The sequence below is a fragment of the Amia ocellicauda genome, chromosome 3 (assembly GCF_036373705.1).
Source record: "Amia ocellicauda isolate fAmiCal2 chromosome 3, fAmiCal2.hap1, whole genome shotgun sequence".
Lineage (NCBI taxonomy): Eukaryota > Metazoa > Chordata > Actinopteri > Amiiformes > Amiidae > Amia > Amia ocellicauda.
This window is the reverse complement of record NC_089852.1, coordinates 21,374,759-21,396,967: the sequence shown is the minus strand read 5'-3', so window position 1 is coordinate 21,396,967 and position 22,209 is coordinate 21,374,759. Positions and strand designations below refer to the sequence as shown.

At 41.9% G+C, this 22,209-nt stretch overlaps 1 protein-coding gene across 4 annotated transcripts in view; it reads left to right on the top strand.

The window, feature by feature from the left end:
• spop (speckle type BTB/POZ protein) overlaps nt 1-14,875 on the top strand; it is a 106,343-nt gene extending 91,468 nt beyond the window's left edge. For all 4 annotated transcript variants that reach the window (XM_066698447.1, XM_066698445.1, XM_066698446.1 and 1 more), the window contains 5 exons: nt 1,104-1,281; nt 2,995-3,050; nt 7,239-7,361; nt 11,153-11,295; nt 14,160-14,875. In XM_066698447.1, the coding sequence (XP_066554544.1) occupies nt 1,104-1,281; nt 2,995-3,050; nt 7,239-7,361; nt 11,153-11,295; nt 14,160-14,304 (645 nt within the window). In that variant the 3' untranslated portion in view covers nt 14,305-14,875. The remainder of the gene's footprint in view (nt 1-1,103; nt 1,282-2,994; nt 3,051-7,238; nt 7,362-11,152; nt 11,296-14,159) is intronic.
• The last annotated feature ends 7,334 nt before the right edge of the window (nt 14,876-22,209 follow it).

The following is a 22,209-nucleotide window of genomic DNA, read 5'->3' as shown; positions in this document are numbered from 1 at the left end:
GTGTATTGTTTGCAGACTGCGTTGCTTCACAAGTTCTGGTCACTCCCATCTGTCGGCTTGGTGGTACACGTATTCCCCCAACTTTCTACTACAGCGCGCTCCACCTCCAACTCCCCACAATCTTGATCTAAACAGGGAGCTTGTAGCCCACTCTACCCCTATCCTCTCCCAGCCTTTGATATAAAACTCGGTACATTTAAAAGCAGCACAGGTTGTTTATGGTAGTGGTAGTGGTGTTGGGGGGGAAGGGATTATATTAGTATTGTTAAATAATAGAAAAAGCAAAATTAGGCCATTGGAGGCTGATTATTCACAGACACAACCTGTACGCACTATAAGAGATTTGCATGTATGTTTTCAAAAGTGTTCAACGTGCATCGATGGCAATAGTCGGGGAAAGTCAGAGTCGGCATGGATTCAAGGATCATAGTGGGTTTTTTCCTGCAACACTAGTTTTGGAAATGTCACTTTTAAGCAGTTGATCTGAGAAACATGCCCGGTTGGCTCATTTGTCTTAACCCTCTCGGACTGATCTGTGTGTCAGGATTGTGCTTAAGACCACATGCTGCCTTCTCTGGGCATCCCTCCCTTCCCTCACTTGTGCCATGACAATGCGCTATGTGGCATCAACTGGGGGTTCGTTGCAAACTTGGCCTAATACCTGTATTGTGTAACCTGACTGTGTAGAACACATTTAATTAAGAGCAATTCCAGGTCCTTTTGCTCCAGTTTCATTCCAGTTGGAATTACCTAATTCGACAATTTTTTAAGTCATTCGATTACAAAGTATACCAGCTTATCATTCCCAGGTATTAATCTGCTGCTACGTGAAAGGCACATCTGTAAGTTGCAGGAATATGGCCCCTTCAGGACTGGCGTTGCCCGTCTATCCTCCCCACCAAGTAAAAAGACTTTGTAATTACTTGCAAACTGCATTTGACATGTCAATTGGATATTTATTGATGTATATTACTGCTGTTCAGCCTTTCAAACATAATACAGGTTCTGTTTCTGGTTCTTGAGTCAAATAAATTTGAAGTCCTGCAGGTGATAATGAATTGATTTGTTTGTTGATTGATTGGCGGCCCGACTGTGTTTTCCAGGTGAGTGTGGTGCAGGACTCGGTGAACATCTCTGGTCAGAATACTATGAACATGGTGAAAGTGCCAGAGTGTCGTCTGGCGGACGAGCTGGGTGGTCTGTGGGAGAACTCGCGCTTCACGGATTGCTCCCTGTGCGTGGCTGGTCAGGAGTTCCAGGCCCACAAAGCCATCCTTGCAGGTAAGAGATGCTGGCATGGATCTGAGCCACCTCTCTGTGTTCCTTGGGTTCAGAGTCCTGAGACCGGGGGGAGTCCTGAAGGCTCTGGGTTTGAAGACCTCCCTTAACCCAAACCTATTATGACACAGGTTCTGGTTCCGATTCCACAGCACAGTGCATAGTGACTGAGTTTAGTGGAGATTGTCACTAACTGAGTTGTGTTAAATATAAATAAGTATATGAAATATATATTTAAAAAATTAATCAAAAGTAACGAACTCCCCTCCCACAGATGTGCATAAGTGAGTTTTGTCATGTTAAGTCTTTAAAAAAAAAAAAAAAGGAAAAAATAAATTATAAGATCACAATTAACAGGAGTCTCGCAATCATGCACCAGGCGGGGTGTAACGCCAGTTTGCTTCCCCCTGTGCGGTCCCTGACAATCAAATTGTGTGTTTTTGGCAGGTCTGCTTCATATGTCCAAAGCATGACCATCGGAGCTCACATCACCAGAGCGAATCCACCAGGACTTATATATTTTTTATATGAAATGTGTGAGGGAAGAAATAAGACGAAGATAAAAGATGTATATGGTTTTCTTAAGACAGCAGGGGGTCAGGGCCACGCGATTTCTCCCGTGACCCATAACAGAGGGCTTCCCGAGTCTCCATCACTGTCTGCTTCATCACCAGAGATTCATCTTTATTGACCTCCCCCTGTCTGCATTTTCCCAAGCTCTTTTAAAGTCCATGAAATTAGCCAGGGCTAGAAATCACCCAATTAAAATGTCCCAGGGGAACACTGGGAAAGGAGGGAAAGCAGAAACTCATCCAAAGGTCAAGAGAGGGGCGAAAGTGACAGGTTTAATAGCTAATGTACCTTAAGCCTCCAATGCATTTTAACTTTACCTACTACTGAGATGGTTTCTGTTCTGTTTAAAATGTATTTTTAATGATTTTTATTATTTTATTTTTTCGAATGTTTTCACGATGCAAACCCACCGTTCACTGGAATCGACAAGCGGTGCCAAGCAAAAGCAGCTTAAGAGCCTCGTCAACACCAACATTTGTAATTCGCATACGTACGGAGCTCAACACAGATTTTTATCGGCACTCATTCGGTTGTTTCAACAAATCGTTCTTCATCAGATAGCGCTACGAGGAGGAGGAGAAGCACTATGGAAAAAAACGACAGAGACGTCAGCTTAGCTGTATCAATTAGTTATGGCTCTGTACACGTAAATAGCTACTGCACCCTTCAGATAGGTATTTGTCATCACAAATGCTGTAGCAGGTCATCAGTTGACATTCTATGCTTGCATGTTTTTAATTTATTATTGTCATTATTATTATTATTATTATTATTGTTATTATTTTATTTTTTTCCATTATCGTTAAATCAGGATCTACCATAGTGTGTAGATGTACTGGTAGCAACTGGTTGATTTTGTTTTTAATTTATGATCGTGTTTCCTCATGTGTTTTTCTAACCCCCCCCACAGTGAAAATAAACAATTGGAGGGACACAAAAGGTCTATTTAATTGCCCTTAAGTGTGGTTTAATGGTTGGTCATTGCTCGCTTTGCCAATATCTATCGATTTTGGTTGCTGTATATATGTTTTTAATGATACAAACACTCCGGGTAGAGTTTCTGATTGTGACTGGGCTTGTGATGGGTAGTATTGTACCAGTGTCATTAGACCTTTCCAATCTTTTTCTTTTCTTGTTTGACAGCTCGGTCGCCTGTGTTCAGCGCCATGTTCGAGCATGAAATGGAGGAGAGTAAAAAGGTACCATCTAAATATTTAATTTAATTTAATTTAATCTCTCTCAATCCTATTTTACTGACCACTGCAGGTTTTCAAAAGAGATTTTCATCCCAATTTTCTTTTTTTTTTCTTTTGGTTAAGCTCATATTTACTGCTGCAGCTCCAACGAAGGCTACTGTGCATCTGTTTTCTAGTCAACAGCATCCATTCCCTCTGTGACAGGTTCACCAGCCTGAAAAAAAAAAAAAAACGTTTTCCCCCCATGCACACCCATTGTATACTCTATTTCGATAGTTCATTGGCTTAGTAATCCTTCTGTGTTATCAAAGTCTACCCCAAAGGTGTTGTAGAACACCACAGGTGATTCACGCCCCATCGGTGCAAGAGAATGTCTTGGGTGTAATATTTCGGCTTCATTTTGCACGCTAACATCGTTGGGAAGCTGAACTCTGCCACGAGCTGCCCTTCTCTCAAATCACATTTGAGTTATCGCTGTAATTTGGACGAGGCATCGCAGAGTTATGTTCTCACTTTCCAGGAGCAGATGAATTTCCGCTCATAGATGCCAGTGATTTAACATAGGCTGTGAAACTGCCTTCATGTAGTTGCACTGGTTTGCTGGTCGATGGAGCGTGTGTTCTTGTCGATTTCTCCCTTAAATATGGCATCGCAATGGTCTGCGGTCTTCATTCCTCTACTGAGTGGAGAGGGAGCAAACAAGCACATCTTCTGTCACAACGCAAATCACATTTCTTTCTATAAATCCAGACTCCAAATACAGAAGCTAGCCTTCTGTAGGAGCCTGGGGTAGGTTTTTCTTAATGCAAAATACAAAATAAATATAGCATCAAATATCTGGGTGTTCTTAATCTTGCAGGATTACTTCATTATTATTATTATGGGTAGGGTAGTGACTAATAGGTTTCATAGAAAAATATTTCCCTGGATTATATATTGACTTTTCTCATTATTATTAAATAACAATGCTATTGTTAATGATTGTACTCAGTGTGTGGTTTATTTAGTTACGTGCTACTGGATATCTAAATGTACATAGATACATTGTAAAAACAAATTATGCATTTTGAATGCATTGTCACACAATTCAGTTAATGTATAGATATACTTTTTAACTTATATGCACTTATTTCCAAAACTTCAGGAACATGATCCACTGGAAGTCGAATAGCTCTGGGGCTGTTAGTTTGTCATGGGGTGGGAGTCGTGGGTAGCTGTGGTCACATCTTGGAAGTGCCACTGAGATATATATGGATTTAATTACAGACGGTCCCAGAAAAGCTGGACTGACACTTTAAAGCTGGCCTTCTGATGCAGAGCACAGGGGGCCAAAGGCTGGAAGAATGTGGTAAACAGGCACAAAGGAATTCCATCTCTGTGCAAAATTGAGCATGATTGTAGGTCACGACTGCTAGAATCCCAGCTCAGTGTGTCTGGTGCATGGAGGTCATTACTGGAATTGCTGCTTCCTCAACACAACCTTGCTTTTCTCCACAGGACTTTTTTTTTGTTTTTTTTGTTTTTGTTTTTTGTATTTAATCCTCTTCAAATATTTCCTCCAATCCAAGCAGCCAATCTGCAGGTTAAATGATTCAGTGGCTAGATCTGCAGGGGTACACACTGGATGTAGCTGTGTAAAAAGCTTCCCCCACCTCCTTTTTTTTTTTTCTTCCCTCCTCTCCAGTTGCTCTTACTACCTTTATTTGAAAGGTTATAATAAACCATACAGCCTTTTCAGTATCATCCAAGCTTAAATGGTCAGATTTGTAATAAGTTTTTTTGGTCCCCCCTTCATTTAGTAAATATAAATTTCTCCAGATATGCAGGCTCTGCAGGTGGTAGAGGGGATTATGAAGGCAAATTTAATCCCTTTCTTTATCAGTTGTTTTAAATAAATTTAATTTTTTGTGTTTACATGCTTGCTTTGTACCTGCATGTGAACCTGCTTACAGATGAAACTAGATTTTGAGACCGTATATTTGATTTAGCACTCGATGGTCAGTGCCAGGCTTTTCAAAACAATAATAAGGTTTCAGGGTGTGCATAAACTGAGGAGCCGGAGATTCTAATATTCAGTTTTACTTGCAGAGGCAGGATTATTGCATGTTAGATAGAAAATTATGCAACGCTTTGCAATGAAATGCATTTTAATTGCAGTATAGCTCAAAGGGAGGAAAATGCTTCTATATTTAGAAAAAATTACAAAACAAAATAGGACCTATTGTACTCAGGTATACAAAATGGTGCAAAGCATTAGGAAATAATCTGCTTTGTCTGTGTTTCTAGATTAAATAAAGTTCTTTGTCACAATTATTATTTTTAAAGCCAGTTTAACTTTGGCACTGAACTCTGCGCTATTAAATTTATGCATGGAAATGTTCATTTGCCATTTCTGACCCTTAGAAAATGCATTGTGTTGTTGGCTGACCTATCAAGCATTATTATAATTGCTTTCCAACCTCTTTCTTTTGCTCCTTCTAACACAAGAGGAAAAAAATAAAAACAGGAAAAGAAAACATGGTTCTTTGCATTATATTGCAGCCGGTGTTACCCAGCAGTGTGATAAAGAGCAACGCCAGTCGCTGTACACGTTGTGCTGTGTAAATTAGTTCTCCAGCTTCAATTCAGAAAAGGAGTCATTACTCTGAAATAGTTGCCGCAGGATTTGCCTAGTAAAACATAAACGTTTCCCTTTTTAAGTTTTACACGAAGGCACCCTTTTAAACTGCAGTATTTCAGTCCTGCCTCATAGCATTCAAGGGGAAAAATATATATTTATATATATATATATTTTTTACCTTGAGGTCACATTTTTTTGAGGCATTGGAAAGAGAATCTGAAATATGACTGACAGAGAGGACATCTTAATTTATGGGTTATTCAATTTCACACTGGTTTGGGACACTTATCACTTTAAAAATGTTTTGCTGTAATGCAAAATGTGCCCCAGTTAATTCTAACTTCAGCTAAATTTTTTGATATTTTCTATTGTTTTTTATTTTACTTAGATTCCGAAAAAGATCAAAGTTTGCTTTGAATCTAAATTACAACTTTTTTTTTTTTTAACTTCCTGTATGTCTCAACATAATCTGCTAGTTCTGTATATACACCGATCAGATATAACATTATGACCACCTGCCTAATATTGTGTAGGTCCCCCTTTTGCCACCAAAACAGCCCTGACCCGTCGAGGCATGGACTCCACTAGACCTCTGAAGGTGTGCTGTGGTATCTGGCACCAAGACGTTAGCAGCAGATCCTTTAAGTCCTGTAAGTTGCGAGGTGGGGCCTCCATGGATCAGACTTGTTTGTCCAGCACATCCCACAGATGCTCGATTGGATTGAGATCTGGGGAATTTGGAGGCCAAGTCAACACCTTGAACTCGTGATTCATCAGACCAGGCCACCTTCTTCCATTGCTCCGTGGCGGCTACGCAGCCCCATACGCAACAAACTGCGATGCACTGTGTGTTCTGACACCTTTCTATCAGAACCAGCATTCACTTTTTCAGCAATTTGAGCTACAGTAGCTCGTCTGTTGGATCGGACCACACGGGCCAGCCTTCGCTCCCCACGTGCATCAATGAGCCTTGGCCGCTCATGACCCTGTCGCTAGTTCACCGCTTTTCCTTCCTTGGACCACTTTTGATAGGTACTGACCACTGCAGACTGGGAACACCCCACAAGAGCTGCAGTTTTGGAGATGCTCTGACCCAGTCGTCTAGCCATCACAATTTGGCCCTTGTCAAAGTCGCTCAGATCCTTCCGCTTGCCCATTTTTCCTGCTCCTAACACATCAACTTTGAGGACAAAATGTTCACTTGCTACCTAATATATCCCACCCACTGACAGGTGCCATGATAACGAGATTATTCACGTCAGTGATCCTAATGTTATGGCTGATCGGTGTATAGTAGTGTATGTATGATTGTCAAGAGTAAGAACCACACTGATGTCCTACAACAACCTCAGAATATAGGCAGATTGGGATATCAGATCCTGCAGTAAAGAGTCCAAACAGCACGTGACCCGATAGGAAGCGAAATAACAACTTCAGGTTCACCCGGCTCACCTCAAATAGTTATTTTTGTGACATAGCGACGTGCTCCACTGGCGTTTGAACCAGAATGTTTTATAGAACAGGAGCGTACTCCGAGCTCACACCTCATTGGGCCTTTCTTTTCATTACAGAACCGGGTGGAAATCAACGACGTGGAGCCCGAGGTCTTCAAAGAGATGATGTGCTTCATCTATACAGGGAAGGCGCCCAATCTGGACAAGATGGCAGACGACCTCCTGGCAGCCGCAGACAAGGTGAGACACGGATACTCTGACTTATCACACACACACACACACACACACTGACTCGCATACACGTTCTTGCACCGTCGACTAGAAAGATCAGGGCTTAGGAACAGGAGCTTTCAGAAAATCCCCAAACATCTCCCTGCACCCCTTAATTGACCTTGGTGTGCTTCTGAAGCAGCTCGCTGACTCTTAAGATCCAGTCTGTGGAGCCCATCGGATAATTCCCCCCTTGCACTTCAGCCAAGCATGACACCTCTGTCGACTTCCAGCAATGAGGCGCTTGCCAGGTGCTCTCCCCTTCTCCCAGCCAGCTCAGAGCTGCTGATCCAGTGTATCTACTTCTGTCTTAATTAGGAGGAGTCTGTGAGTTCAAGGGCACCCCAGTCCCCACTGCCCACCACAGACATTACCCTATACCTACCCTTTCTATCACGTCAGGTTACTTCAGATATCGCTTTGTACCTCTCCTGCCTCTATAGGGTTCATTATAGACCAAGTTTCTATTGCCCACCTCTCAAGCAAGTAATTTTTTTTGTATCGGAAAAAGCTTTTAATCATTTTCACATTAATGTTTTTAAGGCGTTCTTGTAAGTTATTTGATTGTGAGGCTTTCCACAGGCATAACCCTGTGCCAGCAGTGCCATAATACCATCTGAGTGTTTTGTATAATTAATTTTCATGTGTGAAATTTAAAATCGTTTATATCGAGGTGTCGTAAATTGCAATCTTTACGGCAGTATTTTACGTCATTAGGACGCTTTGCGTTCTCCCTGGTACTTCCACACGTGCTGGATGCAGGTAGAAATGTACATCAGAAATGCAGACAGACATGGAGGAGAGAGAACTGACACAGAATAACCAACATAACCAAGAGACACTTTAATGCAAAAGCGCACACGTTGCGCCCTGCTCTCGTCGCCGGGCTAAATGCGATCTGCAAGCACCCCCTGCACCCCTGCTCATTTAGATTATCATTTGTATAAAATTAATAATAACGTTTGTTTGCATTTTAATAAATTGGAAAGCAATGCAAACACATGCAGAAAGTATCATTTTCTTTTTATTAAGATGGTGAAGTGGTTCAACAGTTGTATTATTAATAATAATAATAATAATAATATTATTAATATAACAATTTTGTAGTAACAACGTGCTGTACCGGTAAGTAGAATCGAAACCCTAACCTCTATATATACACCTGTTTCTTTGTACTTTGTTTCTTTGTAGGGGATATTTAAATATTATTAGCAAGCTTATATGGTTTGCACTTGGCAAATGGAACGTTTTTGTTTTGTTTCAATAAGCAGCATATAAGCCATTTACAAGCAGGATAATGATCACAATACAAGTGTATTTATTTATTCATTCCATTTATTCAGAAAACACAGATCAGTGACTCTTATACTGTCAAGTAAACTACTACCATTATCAGTAAAGCAATGAACCCACTTGAAATGTGCAGAGACACTTTTCATTAGCATCAGTGACTGGTAGAAGAAGAAAAAGTAAATAGATTCAAAATTAAGGAAAGGGCAGGAAATCTCACCTCGCAATTAGCCCAACTTTCAGCATTATTTTCCCTTTTAAGCTAAACCTGACAGCCTGAGACATGCCCCTAAGAAAAATCCTGAACTTAATGTTCGTCAGAGAAACATTTAATTGGAATTGTCATGTCAGACTCCCACCTCTTTCACACCCTGCTCTCAGCAGATTGGAAATGACCCTGGTGCAGCTGCGATACAGTTCCCTGTGTCACTTCCTCCTTCCAAATTGGCCTCCCAAGGTGATTGCGTGGGAATAGGCCTTGGCCAGTAACGATACCATAAACAATACTAATGCTTTTTTTTTTTTTTTAAATCAACAACAAACAAGAATTGAAATAATGGTAGAATCCTCCATGCTAATTACTACTGCCTGAGTCCAGGGTGCACGTAGAACACTTGTTACATTGCGGTAGAATATATATACAGTACTGTGCAAAAGTTTTAGGTAGGTAATGCTGTAAAGTAAGAATGCTTTCAAAAATAGACATGTTAATAGATTATATTTATCAATTAACTAAATGCAAAGTGAGTGAACAGAAGAAAAATCAGCTAACAAGGTGAGGTTGCTGAAGACAGTTTACTGTCAAAAGTCACACACCATGGCAAGACTGAGCACAGCAACCAGACACAAGGTAGTTATACTGCATCAGCAAGGTCTCTCCCAGGCAGACATTTCAAGGCAGACAGGGGTTTCCAGATGTGCTGTCCAAGCTCTTTTGAAGAAGCACAAAGAAACTGGTAAAGCTGAGGACTGTAGATGCAGTGGTCTGCCAAGGAAACTTACTGCAGCAGATGAAAGACACATCATGCTTACTTCCCTTCACAATCGGAAGATGTCCAGCCTTGACATTTTTGGCTGTAGCAGAAGGCAGTTTGTTTGCCGAAGGGCTGGAGAGCGGTACACGAATGAGTGTCTGCAGGCAACAGTGAAGCATGGTGGAGGTTCCTTGCAAGTTAGTTCTCCAAGATGTTTGGGCCAACCTACCTGCTGAGTTCCTTCATAAACGTTGTCCAAGTGTACCTAGAAGAATTGATGCTGTTTTGAAGGCAAATGGTGGTCACACCAAATATTGATTTAATGTAGATTTTTCTTCTGTTCACTCACTTTGCATTTAGTTAATGGATAAATATAATCAATTAACATGTCTATTTTTGAAAGCATTCTTACTTTACAGCATTTTTTCACACCTGCCTAAAACTTTTGCACAGTACTGTAGATATTCGAGACAAGAAAGTAGATAAAGAAAGAAAAGGAATCTGTACGGAGTTTAATCAGTATTACAATCCTGACTCATTCCACTGAGAAGCTCAAGATCCATTCACAGCCTTCTGTTTGCAAGCCCTATTCTGGTGGTAAGGACCAGATAAGGACCATTAACACTGCAGTTTTCACCCACAATAGAGAGATTTTCAGGCCACATCAAGGATTTCTGCCTTTTGTGCCTTTCACGGCTATAACATTGCATGGATCATACACCTACACCTTGACTTTTGATCTCTCCTGCGTTACCTTTTGCAATCTGTTCTATGTTTAGCCCAGCGTCTCCACAATGGGGATAGAAAATTTGTATTGTGGAATGAATTATGCAAGCCTGGACTCCCATGCCCAGGCCCACAGGTTGGGAAATATCACACGGGTGCTTGTGATATATTAAGATCGTTGGTTGGAGTACTTGCTCCTTGGAGCAATGCTGACATTTAGCCTTAATCCCTCCTGAACCTGGGAGATTGTGGTTAACACCACCTCCCCTCCACCTCACTCCTAACTTAATACAGAATCATATCTTTCAGTGATTTCCCATCTTGGCCTCTCCTGCCTTCATGGATGGAAACTTACCAAAAACGTGTAAAATAAGTATTCAGGGTATCCAGAAAAATACAGATGCACGGGAATGCAGGAAAAGACAATAAATAAATTGACAGAAAGGCTTCACATGAACTGCTTTTATACGGTTTTATTGTCTTTAATTTGCCTGGTATTGATTCAACGGCATCTTCACGCCTTTTGAAGTATCCCCAAAAAGACTCTTACCCTAGCTGGGCAGCCTAATCCACAAGGCCACTGCTGCTCCTCCAGTCCTGGCCTGTCTGCTGAATCTCAAGTATAGACAGAGTCTTTTAAATCCTCAGTTGAAATCTTTTAGCGGGTGTCTAAAGAGATGTGCTGATTTTAACCTCTTTGTACATCCTGTATATCACTCCACTGTGTAGTGTCTCCTGTCTAACTCCCCCTCTCTGTGTCTTCTCCCCCAGTATGCCCTGGAGCGTTTGAAGGTGATGTGTGAAGATGCCCTTTGCAGCAATCTGTCAGTGGACAACGCAGCCGAGATCCTGATCCTGGCCGATTTACACAGCGCCGACCAGCTCAAGACACAGGCGGTAGACTTCATTAACTAGTGAGTAGTAGTTTCAAATGTCTTAAGTTATTTATATGAAACTTGCAGCCCACCTGACACAAAATTGCACCTTCCGTCAGGGTAAGAGATTGTGAGGAAGTTCAGTTTAAATTACCTCGAGTTTTGGGAGTGTGCGCTATTGTCTGTCTTCTTTTTCTAGAGATTTTGATCACAGGAGACGTTATTCTAAGTGGGTGCCACTGCTATCATCATATTGCACTCATCTGTTTCACCTGCCTGGCTTTCTAAGTAATGCTGTGTTTTAATTAAACCACACTTATGATCAACTACACTGATTCTGGGTGTGAAATCTGGGGCCTTTGTAGGTGCTGGGGGGAAGGCAGCTGTGGATCAGCCTCTCCAGAGTAACCCCCCCCACCAATAGGACACTTGGAGGCCAGGCAGAGACTGTCTGAGATGAGCCCTGTGCTCCTTGGTGTAGCACATCAGATACAGAAACTGATCAGACTGAGTGAGACACAGGATTCAGCTAATGGAAAGGACACCCATTGCTCAGCCATACTTGTGATTCTGAGGACATGTGGAGATTAAACTGGAATTGAACATCCCTTATACATGAGACTGTTCAATTGAGCACAATAAATGGAAAGCTGAGTGCGTAAATAGCTCCAGCTGACCTGCCTGATCCTGTCAGGGGCATGACTGAGTGTCACATCTCTCGGCAGCTAAGAGGTTAAATCGTAAGACTGTTTATGATGCAAATTCTTAGTTCACCCACATCATTATTTGTAGCCCTTTGTTATGACAGTTTAATTTGCTACAGTATTGTTGTTTTTCTTGAATTGGGCCCTGGAGAGCGAACAGCAGCATATCAAACCCATTTTGCCCTCCCTCAAAAAAAAAAAAAAAAAAAAAATCAATAAAGAAAAATATATATTTTATATCAGGTCAGACTCATTGACCAAGGGCACTGCACACACAAACACACGGGGAGACCATGAAGGGGCACTGAGGAAACTGCAGATTGTGCTGGGTTTACGATCTGCGCACCGAGGTTGCGTTAGTCTGTATATTGTAATGTGGGTAAGAGGAGGTGAGAGGTGCACGAGTCACGGATGCCTGGGAGCCCCGTTGGGCCCATTATTAGTCTGAGGCTGCTCTTGTGACAATGCCTCCGGGGGCCCGCAGTGCACTCCGGCTATTCCACTTTATCTCTAATGCAACAAAACCTGATGAGTGGCGGGAAGACAGAATTGATATTGATCTTGCAATATTCTCCAAAACCCCAGGTTGATACGGAATGTGGCGCTTTTCTTAAACCCAGCCTGAGGCCATTAAAAACACTAGCTCCTGCACACGACCGTGCTCCTGCCTGTGTAATTGCTTGCCCCTTTGCCAGACCCCCCACCCCCTCCGCCAGTCTCCCTTGCTCTGCCTGCTGTTTGGCGATAGAGGCGCAGGTTCTTGGAGGATGGGCTATGTGGAGGTCCTTTGGGGGGATTCCAATGGCCTCATCCTCATGACCAAGTCATTGTTCCCTTAGTCAAATGAGTCTATGCCAAAGTAAAATCAATTTACCACCTTCTACATACATCTATTTGGGTTGTCTGAAGTCCTGAAATTACGTTTTTCAACCTCCTGCTAGTCCAGCTAGGTTTCAGTGCTTTGGAGAAGCTGCCACTGTTCTAGCATCCTGCAGTCTTTCTCAACTGGCTTTAGGTGTTCGTACACTGAGCAATATGAATAGATCCAGGCAAGATTAAGTGCATCTGATTAATCTTCTGCCTCACTCCACTGCATCGTGCCATTATCTCAAACTGCCTCCCATTATGACAACAGCTGTTCCTGTATTTTAAAGAGTGGCGCTAACAAGTGGTGTAAATTCCCAAAGACTGAAAGTATGAATCCTCAGATCAGAGACACCGAGCCCCCTGCCATAGCATTGCAGGGACAGGAGTGGCTGAACACACAGTGGCAAGGGGCCTTGGATCCCTCCCAAGGACCTTGAAGATCTCAAAATCAATTACGGAATTATTGTTGAAATACAAAGCTGGAGAAACAGTCCATCAGTCTTTTGTATTTGTTCCCCCATCCCCCTACAGCGGCTCGGGCCTGCAGGTGAATTTCAACACCAACAGAGGTCATTGTTTCACCCTTCGATGTCCAAACACTCTGAACATCCCTGGCACCAAAGAGAGATGACTGGAGTGTTATTCGCAGTCCATTTACACCACATCTCCTTGTTCCTCTCAGGGATGAACTTCCTGCGGTTTCAATTAGTCAATGTGTGCTGCCTTCAGGTGTTATAATAAAGCATTCAGACCTGGCGGGATTTGCTTTGCTCTTCGATAATGACACATCCAGATTGCATTTGGGAATGAAAGAGGTAAAAGTCAAGGGCTCTCGACCACGCAAGGTGTATAATTACAGTGCTCTACATGACAAGGGGGGAGCCCAACTACTTCTTGGAGTAAGACTGGAATATCTAATGAGGTCTACCTGCCATAACCCAATTCTCTCCTGTTCAACTAGAACATTGTGTGCTTGGAGAACAATGGAGGTTGACGAACGCCCTCGCACCACTTTCACATTTATAAATAAATAAGTGGTGGGGGGGGGGTGTGGCTTTATAGACTGATGTTAACCCTTAACTTTATCTGTGAAAATATGAACCACCTCATGAAACAGCAAAGTGATGTTGATAAGGATGTGTAATCCACCATGTCGTGTCAGAGCTACGAAGCGGTGTTGTGATGCTATAATATTCGGTCTCCACTCTATATGATCTCAGTCAGTTGAGTTCTGTCTTATCACAATTGTTGGATCACTTCCTCACAGTGGCTTTTGTATGAAGAGGTAGGAGACTCTGCATCTCACTGTCTCTCTCTCTCTCTCTTTTTCAGCCACGCGTCGGACGTGATGGAGACGTCGGGCTGGAAGTCCATGGTGGTCTCTCACCCTCACCTGGTGGCCGAGGCCTATCGCTCTCTGGCGTCGGCACAGTGTCCCTTTTTGGGACCCCCACGCAAGCGGCTGAAGCAGTCCTAATGCTGCCATCATCCCCCCCACACCTCCCCCCTGCCCTTCCACTCCTCCCCGAACCTGTAGCCACCTTCTCAACTGCTCCATTCTTCTGCTGCCCCACCCCCCTCTCAAACCCCAACCCCTGCGCCCTCCCTGAAACCACACACCAATCTTTCCTGCGCAAAAAAAAATAACCACACACACAGAATGACAGTGTCGCAGTTTGGTGAACGTAAGGCAAGTCCACACAACCTCCCTCTGTACAGAGCCAGAGTGGAACCTGTGTATTGTGCCTTTGAGTTGTGGAGCAAAAGGAGACTGAATACAAAAGATCTGCAAACTGACGCTACTCCGAAAACGAGCAAACGCACGAAAAGAAAAACAAAAAACAACAAACAAAAATGGGGAAAACAACAAAATGCAGCTGGAAAGGAAAAAAAAAGAAACTGGGATTTAAATTCCAGTAACGATTAGTGGCTTCAGGTAGGATTTGTATTGTCAGGTCTGTGAACGTCACCTGCTGTTTTTATGGTACCAATACGGTACAGACTATTTTTAACAGTGAGGAACACGATGATGATGATGATGATGATGATGAAAAACAAACAAGAAATACAAAACCGCTTTTTTAAAAGAAGAAAAAATAAAGCAGCAAAAACAAACCACCAGAAGCTTCAAATAAGCAAAAACAAAAGCGTAGCGCTGTTTTTAACTTTGCACTAATCTTCCCTCTCTCTCCCTGTCATCGTTCCTCCCCCTCCCTTGAGGATTCAGGGTGTGGGGGAACAAACCGCCAACAGCAACAATACAATAAAAACATTTTCAAGAAAAAGGATAACCAGGACATTTCAACCGCTGGGATGTAAAGCAACGCAGAGTGGTGTAACCAAGACACTGTAAGAAGAAACCAATTCCGAAATTTAGCTCAGATTTTACCTTTTATTTTGTAACTTTTTTCTTTAAAAAAACATGACAAAAAAATGTAAATTAATTTTTGTGACATCTTTGTATTGGAATTTTCTTCTAGTAGCACTTCTGTATTAAATATAAGAAGGTTTCTGTACAAAAAAAAGAAAAAAAGAAAAAAAAAAGCACCACTCGATTTTAAGGTGAAAATACCGAAGAAAAGATGCCGCTAGGCCCAAATAGGCATGTATTTCCACGGTTTTTTGGTCCAGTGCTTTTTCCTTGCTTTCCAAAAAAGACAAAAAAAAAAAAAAAAAACTTTTAGTGAGATGTTTTTTCCATAGCGATTTGTAAAAACATCAATGTTTTGAGAGAACGATGCAAATTCGTTTATCATCTCCATTAAATTGGGGAAAATAAAACCAAGAAAAATTACCTTTTTTTTTTTCGTTTGGGAAACCAACAAGAAAAATAACAAACAAACAAAGAGGAATGAACACGTTTTAATGTTCAAGATATCCAAGTTATTTCTGTAAGAAAAAGAAAACAAAAATAAAAAAACACTATCTGCAGACGTTTCTACGTAAAATACAATCAACTATTCCATCTCGAAAAGGATTTTTTTTCTTCCTGTTTCTTTATATATTAGTTGCTGTTCAGAAGTGGAAGATACTTAAATAGTTGTAACATTTTGTTTTTGGAGATATAAATTACAACTATTTTGTATTGTATTGCATCTGTGTCCTTTGTGCCTTTATTTACAGAAGAGCAGTTCCCAATATGCTCAGTGGATACTCTTGTTTAATAACTGCTCAATAATCATATAGTTCAACCCTGGAGGGCTCCTCAGTGCCTGCAGTCCAGTAGGTTTTAAAGTTACACTCTAAATCATAACCTCCTTTAAGACGTAGACAAGAGTTCAATTCAATCCAGTGAATAATTAGTTCACTTACTAAGCTCAGATGCTGTTGCCCTTGAGTACCACAGCTGAAGATCACTATAATACAAATTACCCCCATCCCTCCAACGTACACTGACGGTAAGCACCAATCCTATTGAGAGAGGGTGTTTCTTGCAGCTGCATCCCCACCTCCTGGCAGACAACTCGCAACATCATTATTTTATTAATATGTATGTATGTATTTATTTATTTATTTATGACTAGACTCCCTTTTCCCTGTCTTAATTAGGGATAAGTGTATTTCATTGCCCATACTTCAGAATTTGTATATATGATTGCAGTTCTGTTTTACAGTGCCTCCGAAGGCCCCCATTTTGTAAATCCTCACACCATTTCCTGGAGCAAAATGCACATGTGATGGACCTGGTTTTTTGCAGTCCAGCAAGCGTGCCCGGACTCCACACACACACACGCACACACGCACACGGTGACATGAGCATTTAATGTGTTTTTGTCATGCAGGCTTTGGCAGTTGTCCCACATGGCTGGGCATCTTGCTTATTGCTGTCCAAGCCTTAATACAGTACAACAGACAGCCTGTGTGTTTGGGCTTGTGTTTAGCTTGTCCCCACGGAGGGGCTGCTAAAATTACCAGATTTCACTGTCAGGATCAAGAGTGACAGAAGTGTGGCAGATAGATGCCGAAATAAACACCCAGTGTTAACTTGGATACAGTTCACCCTGAATTAGAAGATCAGACAGATCTGTATGTGGGGGGGTGATGGATTAAAATATTGGTGGAATTTACATCCCATTATATCAGCAGTATAATTCTTTGCTTGCTTTCTTATACAGCTCTGGAAAAAATTGAGACCACTGCAAATTTTTCTTAAATCTGCATCTCTATATGTATGGCAGCCATTCCATTCCATTGTCTGTTGAATTCCAACAGAGGCTCACCTCATTCTATTGAATGAGGTACTGATTAGGTGATCACCTGAACCAAATCTTATTTAACCAGGAAAAGTATAAAAACCACTGCTGTGGTCATCACTATCCTCTTGCAATAGGACCAGCTGGATGGCAAAAACAGTTCTACTAGTACCTCAAAAGTAATTGGAATCAAAAAATAACTATTGACCATGCCAAAAGAGTTGAAAAGGAAAGTTTTGAGTGAGGAAAAGAAGGGTTTGTGCGCCAGGAGTGGCATAAAGTCACCCAACATCAGTGTGAAAGACTGGTGGAGAGCATGTCAAGACGCATGAAAGCTGTGATTGAAAATCATGGTTATTCGACCAAATATTGATTTCTGAATTCTTCCTAAGTTAAAACATTAGTATTGTGTTGTTTACAAATGAATATGAACTTATTTTCTTTGCATTATTCGAGGTCTGACAACACTGCATTTTATTTTGTAATTTTGACCAGTTATCATTTTCTGCAAATAAATGCTCTAAATGACAATACGTTTATTTGGAATTTGGGAGAAATGTTGTCAGTAGTTTATAGAATAAAACAAAAATGTTAATTTTACCCAAACACATACCTATAAATAGTAAACCCAGAGAAACTGATCATTTTGCAGTGGTCTCTTAATTTTTTCCAGAGCTGTATTTCAAATGAATTAAAAATCATAGTTGTACATGTGATGACCTGTGAAGCAATTTCATTGTAAATGTGACATCACCATGTAGGGTCGGGGTAGAAAAGGCTTGGGCATCTTGTGTAGATGCCTTTCATTTACAATCCCCACCACAATTGTTTTTTTTTTAATGGGTCATAAACAAAAGCACAGATACACATGAATATACACACACAATATATATGTATATGTATCTGTGGAGTTCCTTGGTGCTTTCTGTCTCACAGGTATTACTCTTATTTTCCGCTCTTCAAAGCTTTCTTGGTGAGGGTTCTCGCCCAGAACATATTGGGTTGTAACCTCAATCCTTCAGCGGCTAGAGGGCTGATGCACGTCTGTACGACACAAGCAGAGAGAAAGTAATCATGGGAAGGAGCGGCAAGACTCAGAAAGGAGAGCTTGTAGTCAATAGAGAGGACAGGTACGCCCCGCTTTGTATGACCCCGCTGTGCACAGCTTCATTATCAAACACATGTATGAAATTAAGATTTTTTTTTTTTTAAATATTGTAACAGCTTCAAACTGTGGTGGGCACTTCCCAGACATGGAAAGGCACACTAGCTGCCACTTTCGCACCACTCTCAAAAGAGTGACCTGGCTCGGGCTGTGACCAGAGACCAGGCAGACGGCTGTTTCAGACTTGGTAAGACAAAAGAGGGTTAACGAAAAAGGGACACAGGATCCTCTCTAACCCCATCAGACTATTTACATCCATACTTCACTCCCCATTGTCCCTCAGTTCCACTATATGTCCAGGCTGGGATGGGGGTGGGCATGGGGGGACACGTCTCGGCATGCCTCTGTCCCCAATGTGCTAATGCCAGCTGCGATGCCATGCCACCTGCAGAGGGCGTTACACTATCAAACGTTAGCTGAACTGAAATGCAGTACTTGCCTTGCATAGCTATTTAATAATACAAATAAAAAGTTATTAAAATCCTGTCAAAAATTAAACAGAGCGCATGCTCCTTAACTTCAGTCAGACTGCTCCTCCCCATCAATGAAGTGTTAACAATGGCAGATGCATTTACCTTAATTATTTTAGATCTAAAAATAAATAAAAGGGGAGAAAATGTTACAAAGAAACTAATAACTACAATGGGCCCTAAGGAATGTAAAATCAAGCCAAAGAACATCAGTCAGGAGCCAGGGACTTCAAATTCAAATAAATATCAGTTTATTATTTGCATAATTAATCAAACCAATTTTATGATTAAGAACACATTTATATAAGTATTTAACTCATTTTCATTTCCGTGTTTATGAAACCTATCCCCATTAGTTGTGTAAAGCATGGATTGTCGTGCAAAGTGAGTTATACCTGTATACTCCAAACCATTATCTCCCTTGCAGGCAGGCCGCAATCCTGGCTGATGAGTGGCCACACCGACATTGTGCTGAAACTGTTTTTTTGTACTGGCAATGGCTTTTGCCTTTGGAAACTTCCTTGGCTATCTGCGTCTTCTGTCAGGCACTTGATGGCGATACAAATCTTGCATGTTTGACTTTCAGCTGCCATTGTAGTGTACCTGAGAGAGAATTTGCAGGTGACAGTGGTGATGGTGGGAAGCTTTTCACATTCACCTCTATCACTACCAGATATCTCCATTCACACGTTTCAATCTGGGAAGTATCACTTCAACTTTGGGACAGAAACCTGTTAAAAACGTGCTAATTGCATGCGGAAATCTCCTGCTTTCCTTGTAATTTCAATAACTAGAGAGTGCTGACAATCTGACCAACTTCTCTGCCCATTAGCCTCATGCATAGCTTCGTCATGAAAGATTAAATCATACTCATTTTTTATTATATTTAAATTTTATTCAACCAAAGAAGGGGGCCTATCTCTTTCTATCACAAGAGCAGCATGATTTCATCTCACTAGAAGACTGAGAAATAAGCGTGATCTGTCGTCAAAACTAACATACGCCATCCAATACCAGCACTGCAATGAGCCTTTTAGGAATTCACACCCCATCGCCAAACTACAACAGGGACTATATCCCGGTAGCAATGAAACGCCCAATGTAATAATATAATCCAGCAGCACTTGAACAGAGGGGAAAATCAGCATCCCTTTTCAGGAATAAGAACAGCATCTTAAAAACCTGGGGTGAAGGAATCTGGGTCAGACAGGAAGCAAAATAAACCAGGGGGGAAAACAAGGATAAAACACATCATTAAAATTAAATTAAAGCAGACATGTTTGTGTCTATTTAACACATAAATTACCCTCCAAAAGGTTTGTTTCATTAGGGGTGCTTATGAGTACTTTTAACGGATTTATCAAATTTAGCTTAGGTTCATTGATATTATACATGTATAGATATGTGCATGTATATATAGTGTACATAGTACCTACACTGGCAACCACAAATGAGGGGGGACTCTTCCTTCTCAAGCAGTATCCTCAGCAAAGGCAGGAGGTGACCCCTAACTCTCAGGCACACTATACCTGAGTACCTTACAGAAAGAACAACAGATAAGACCCCAGCTGTCTCCCTAATTGCCCCCCCCCCCGCCCACACACACACACACACTGGAATGTTATAGGATGACCTTGAAAGCAGAACAAAAGGTAAGACTGAAACCAGCACTAATATCCCTTGGAAGATTATTAGGACTGAATGGGCAAAAGCAGACGGTGATATACTGTTAGACTGGAGTGGCAGAGTGCCCAGAGTAGACGCAGCTTTGAGTGGCTCCCAGAACAGTTTGTAGAATGCAGACAATGACACGGGTGTTGCATCTGTCCTTTCAAAACTTTTAATGCAAATTATTGGTTTATGCCCCTCCCTCCCTCTCAATTTTTTGGTAACATCATCCAGCAGAATTATCCCCATAATTTTGACTGCTAGCACACACAAACACACACACTATTATATGGAGGGCAGTGAAAGACTTAAGTGGAGCCGATTGGAGAGACTGTGACAGGGTATTGTGAATGCTGTACAAGCTGTGGTTTTCAACACCGCATCAGTCAGCCTCCTTATTTGAAATGGTGGCAATGCAGGTCAATGCTGTAAACTGTTTGACAAGCACTATATCAGCCTCATGTGTAAAAAGCAGAGGGGGAGAGGGGGGGAGCGAGCGGCTTACAAGATTGATACCCAGGGCTCTTGGATTGCTAAGAATTTATTTTGATCCCCTTGACAAGAACATAAACAGGTCCTCTCTGCCCGGTGGATTTCAACAATATCAGGACACATTTTGGGTGGCGAATAAAGTTGGGGAAGGGCAGGGTGGGATTGCTTAATTAAATCCTTGTACATCTGTATTACTCGCTTTCCGGTTATTCAATTTCCCTGCTGTTTCTTCCCCCCCAGTGAACCGTTTTCGTGTTTCTCCAGTTGTTTCTGCTAAGATTGCCATTTGCTGTGTTGACATGGTTCCAGAGAAACGCATTGAATCAAGATTGCAAAACTAAAACGAGATGTGAAAGAATATGGGAGGCATTTTCTCACGGGGAGCTGCACGGAGTGCTTTGGCTATAGGCTTCAGAGAAGTGTGCAACGATAAATTGCTTCCCCCCATGGTCTGCCGTGCCAGCTGGTGTGTCATTGTTCGGTGTCTCGCTCGTTTAGCAGGGACCTCGTTAGGGGAACGGTGTCTGAGCGTGTTAAGGTTTGAGACGGATGCACGCTGCTCCTGCGCCGAGGCACTCTGTCATCTGAGAGATCCGTTTAAGAGCAAGCGCCTCTCGGTCCCTCGCCCTCTGTTCTCTGCTGCCTGCTGCCACTCTGGCTGCCTCCCTGCTCCTGACTATTTTCCCCTTTGTTAGGCGCTTGTTCACAGCACTGATGACCGATCGCTTTGAGCAGCCCGTGATTGACAATCCCCCCACCGCTCCCCTTCTCCGCGATTCTCTCAGATCTTGGTTGTATCTGCCTCCCCCCAGGATCAATAAGAGGGTGACAACCAGACAAGCTGTACAGGCAAAATACCCCCCCCATCAGACACATGCGCACACACACACGCACACACTCTCTCTCCCTCACTTTGAAGATGTATTTCGCTATCTGTTACAGGACTTAGCGGTTTCCCTCCTCTTGCTATTTAGCTATGCCACATGTGTTCTGTGATGGACTGAGGTTGATATGAAAGTCAGCCGGGGATGCAGTCTTATTCAAAGTGCTGAGACACTCTTAGATTGCATTCTCATATTTGTATTTGAGCTTCTGAACCTGTTGCGGTCCTTCTGTCATTATAGAAACAGCTACTGACTGGCTCAAACATACCCGCCTTGCCATTTTCTTTGCTTGGTGTAATATGACTGGCATTGTCTTCCATGGAGACTTAAGGGCTACTTACTTCATTTCAAGAAAAACACAGGTCTGTTAAAAAAAATAAAACAAGATCAGAGTAGTATTGTAGTCGATTGTCTTTCAACCCCCCTGCCAACGTCAATGGGCTAAGTGCCGTAAGGTGCAGAGATGAATTGCTACTAACTTCATAATCAACTGATGTGCTGTACCTGTCA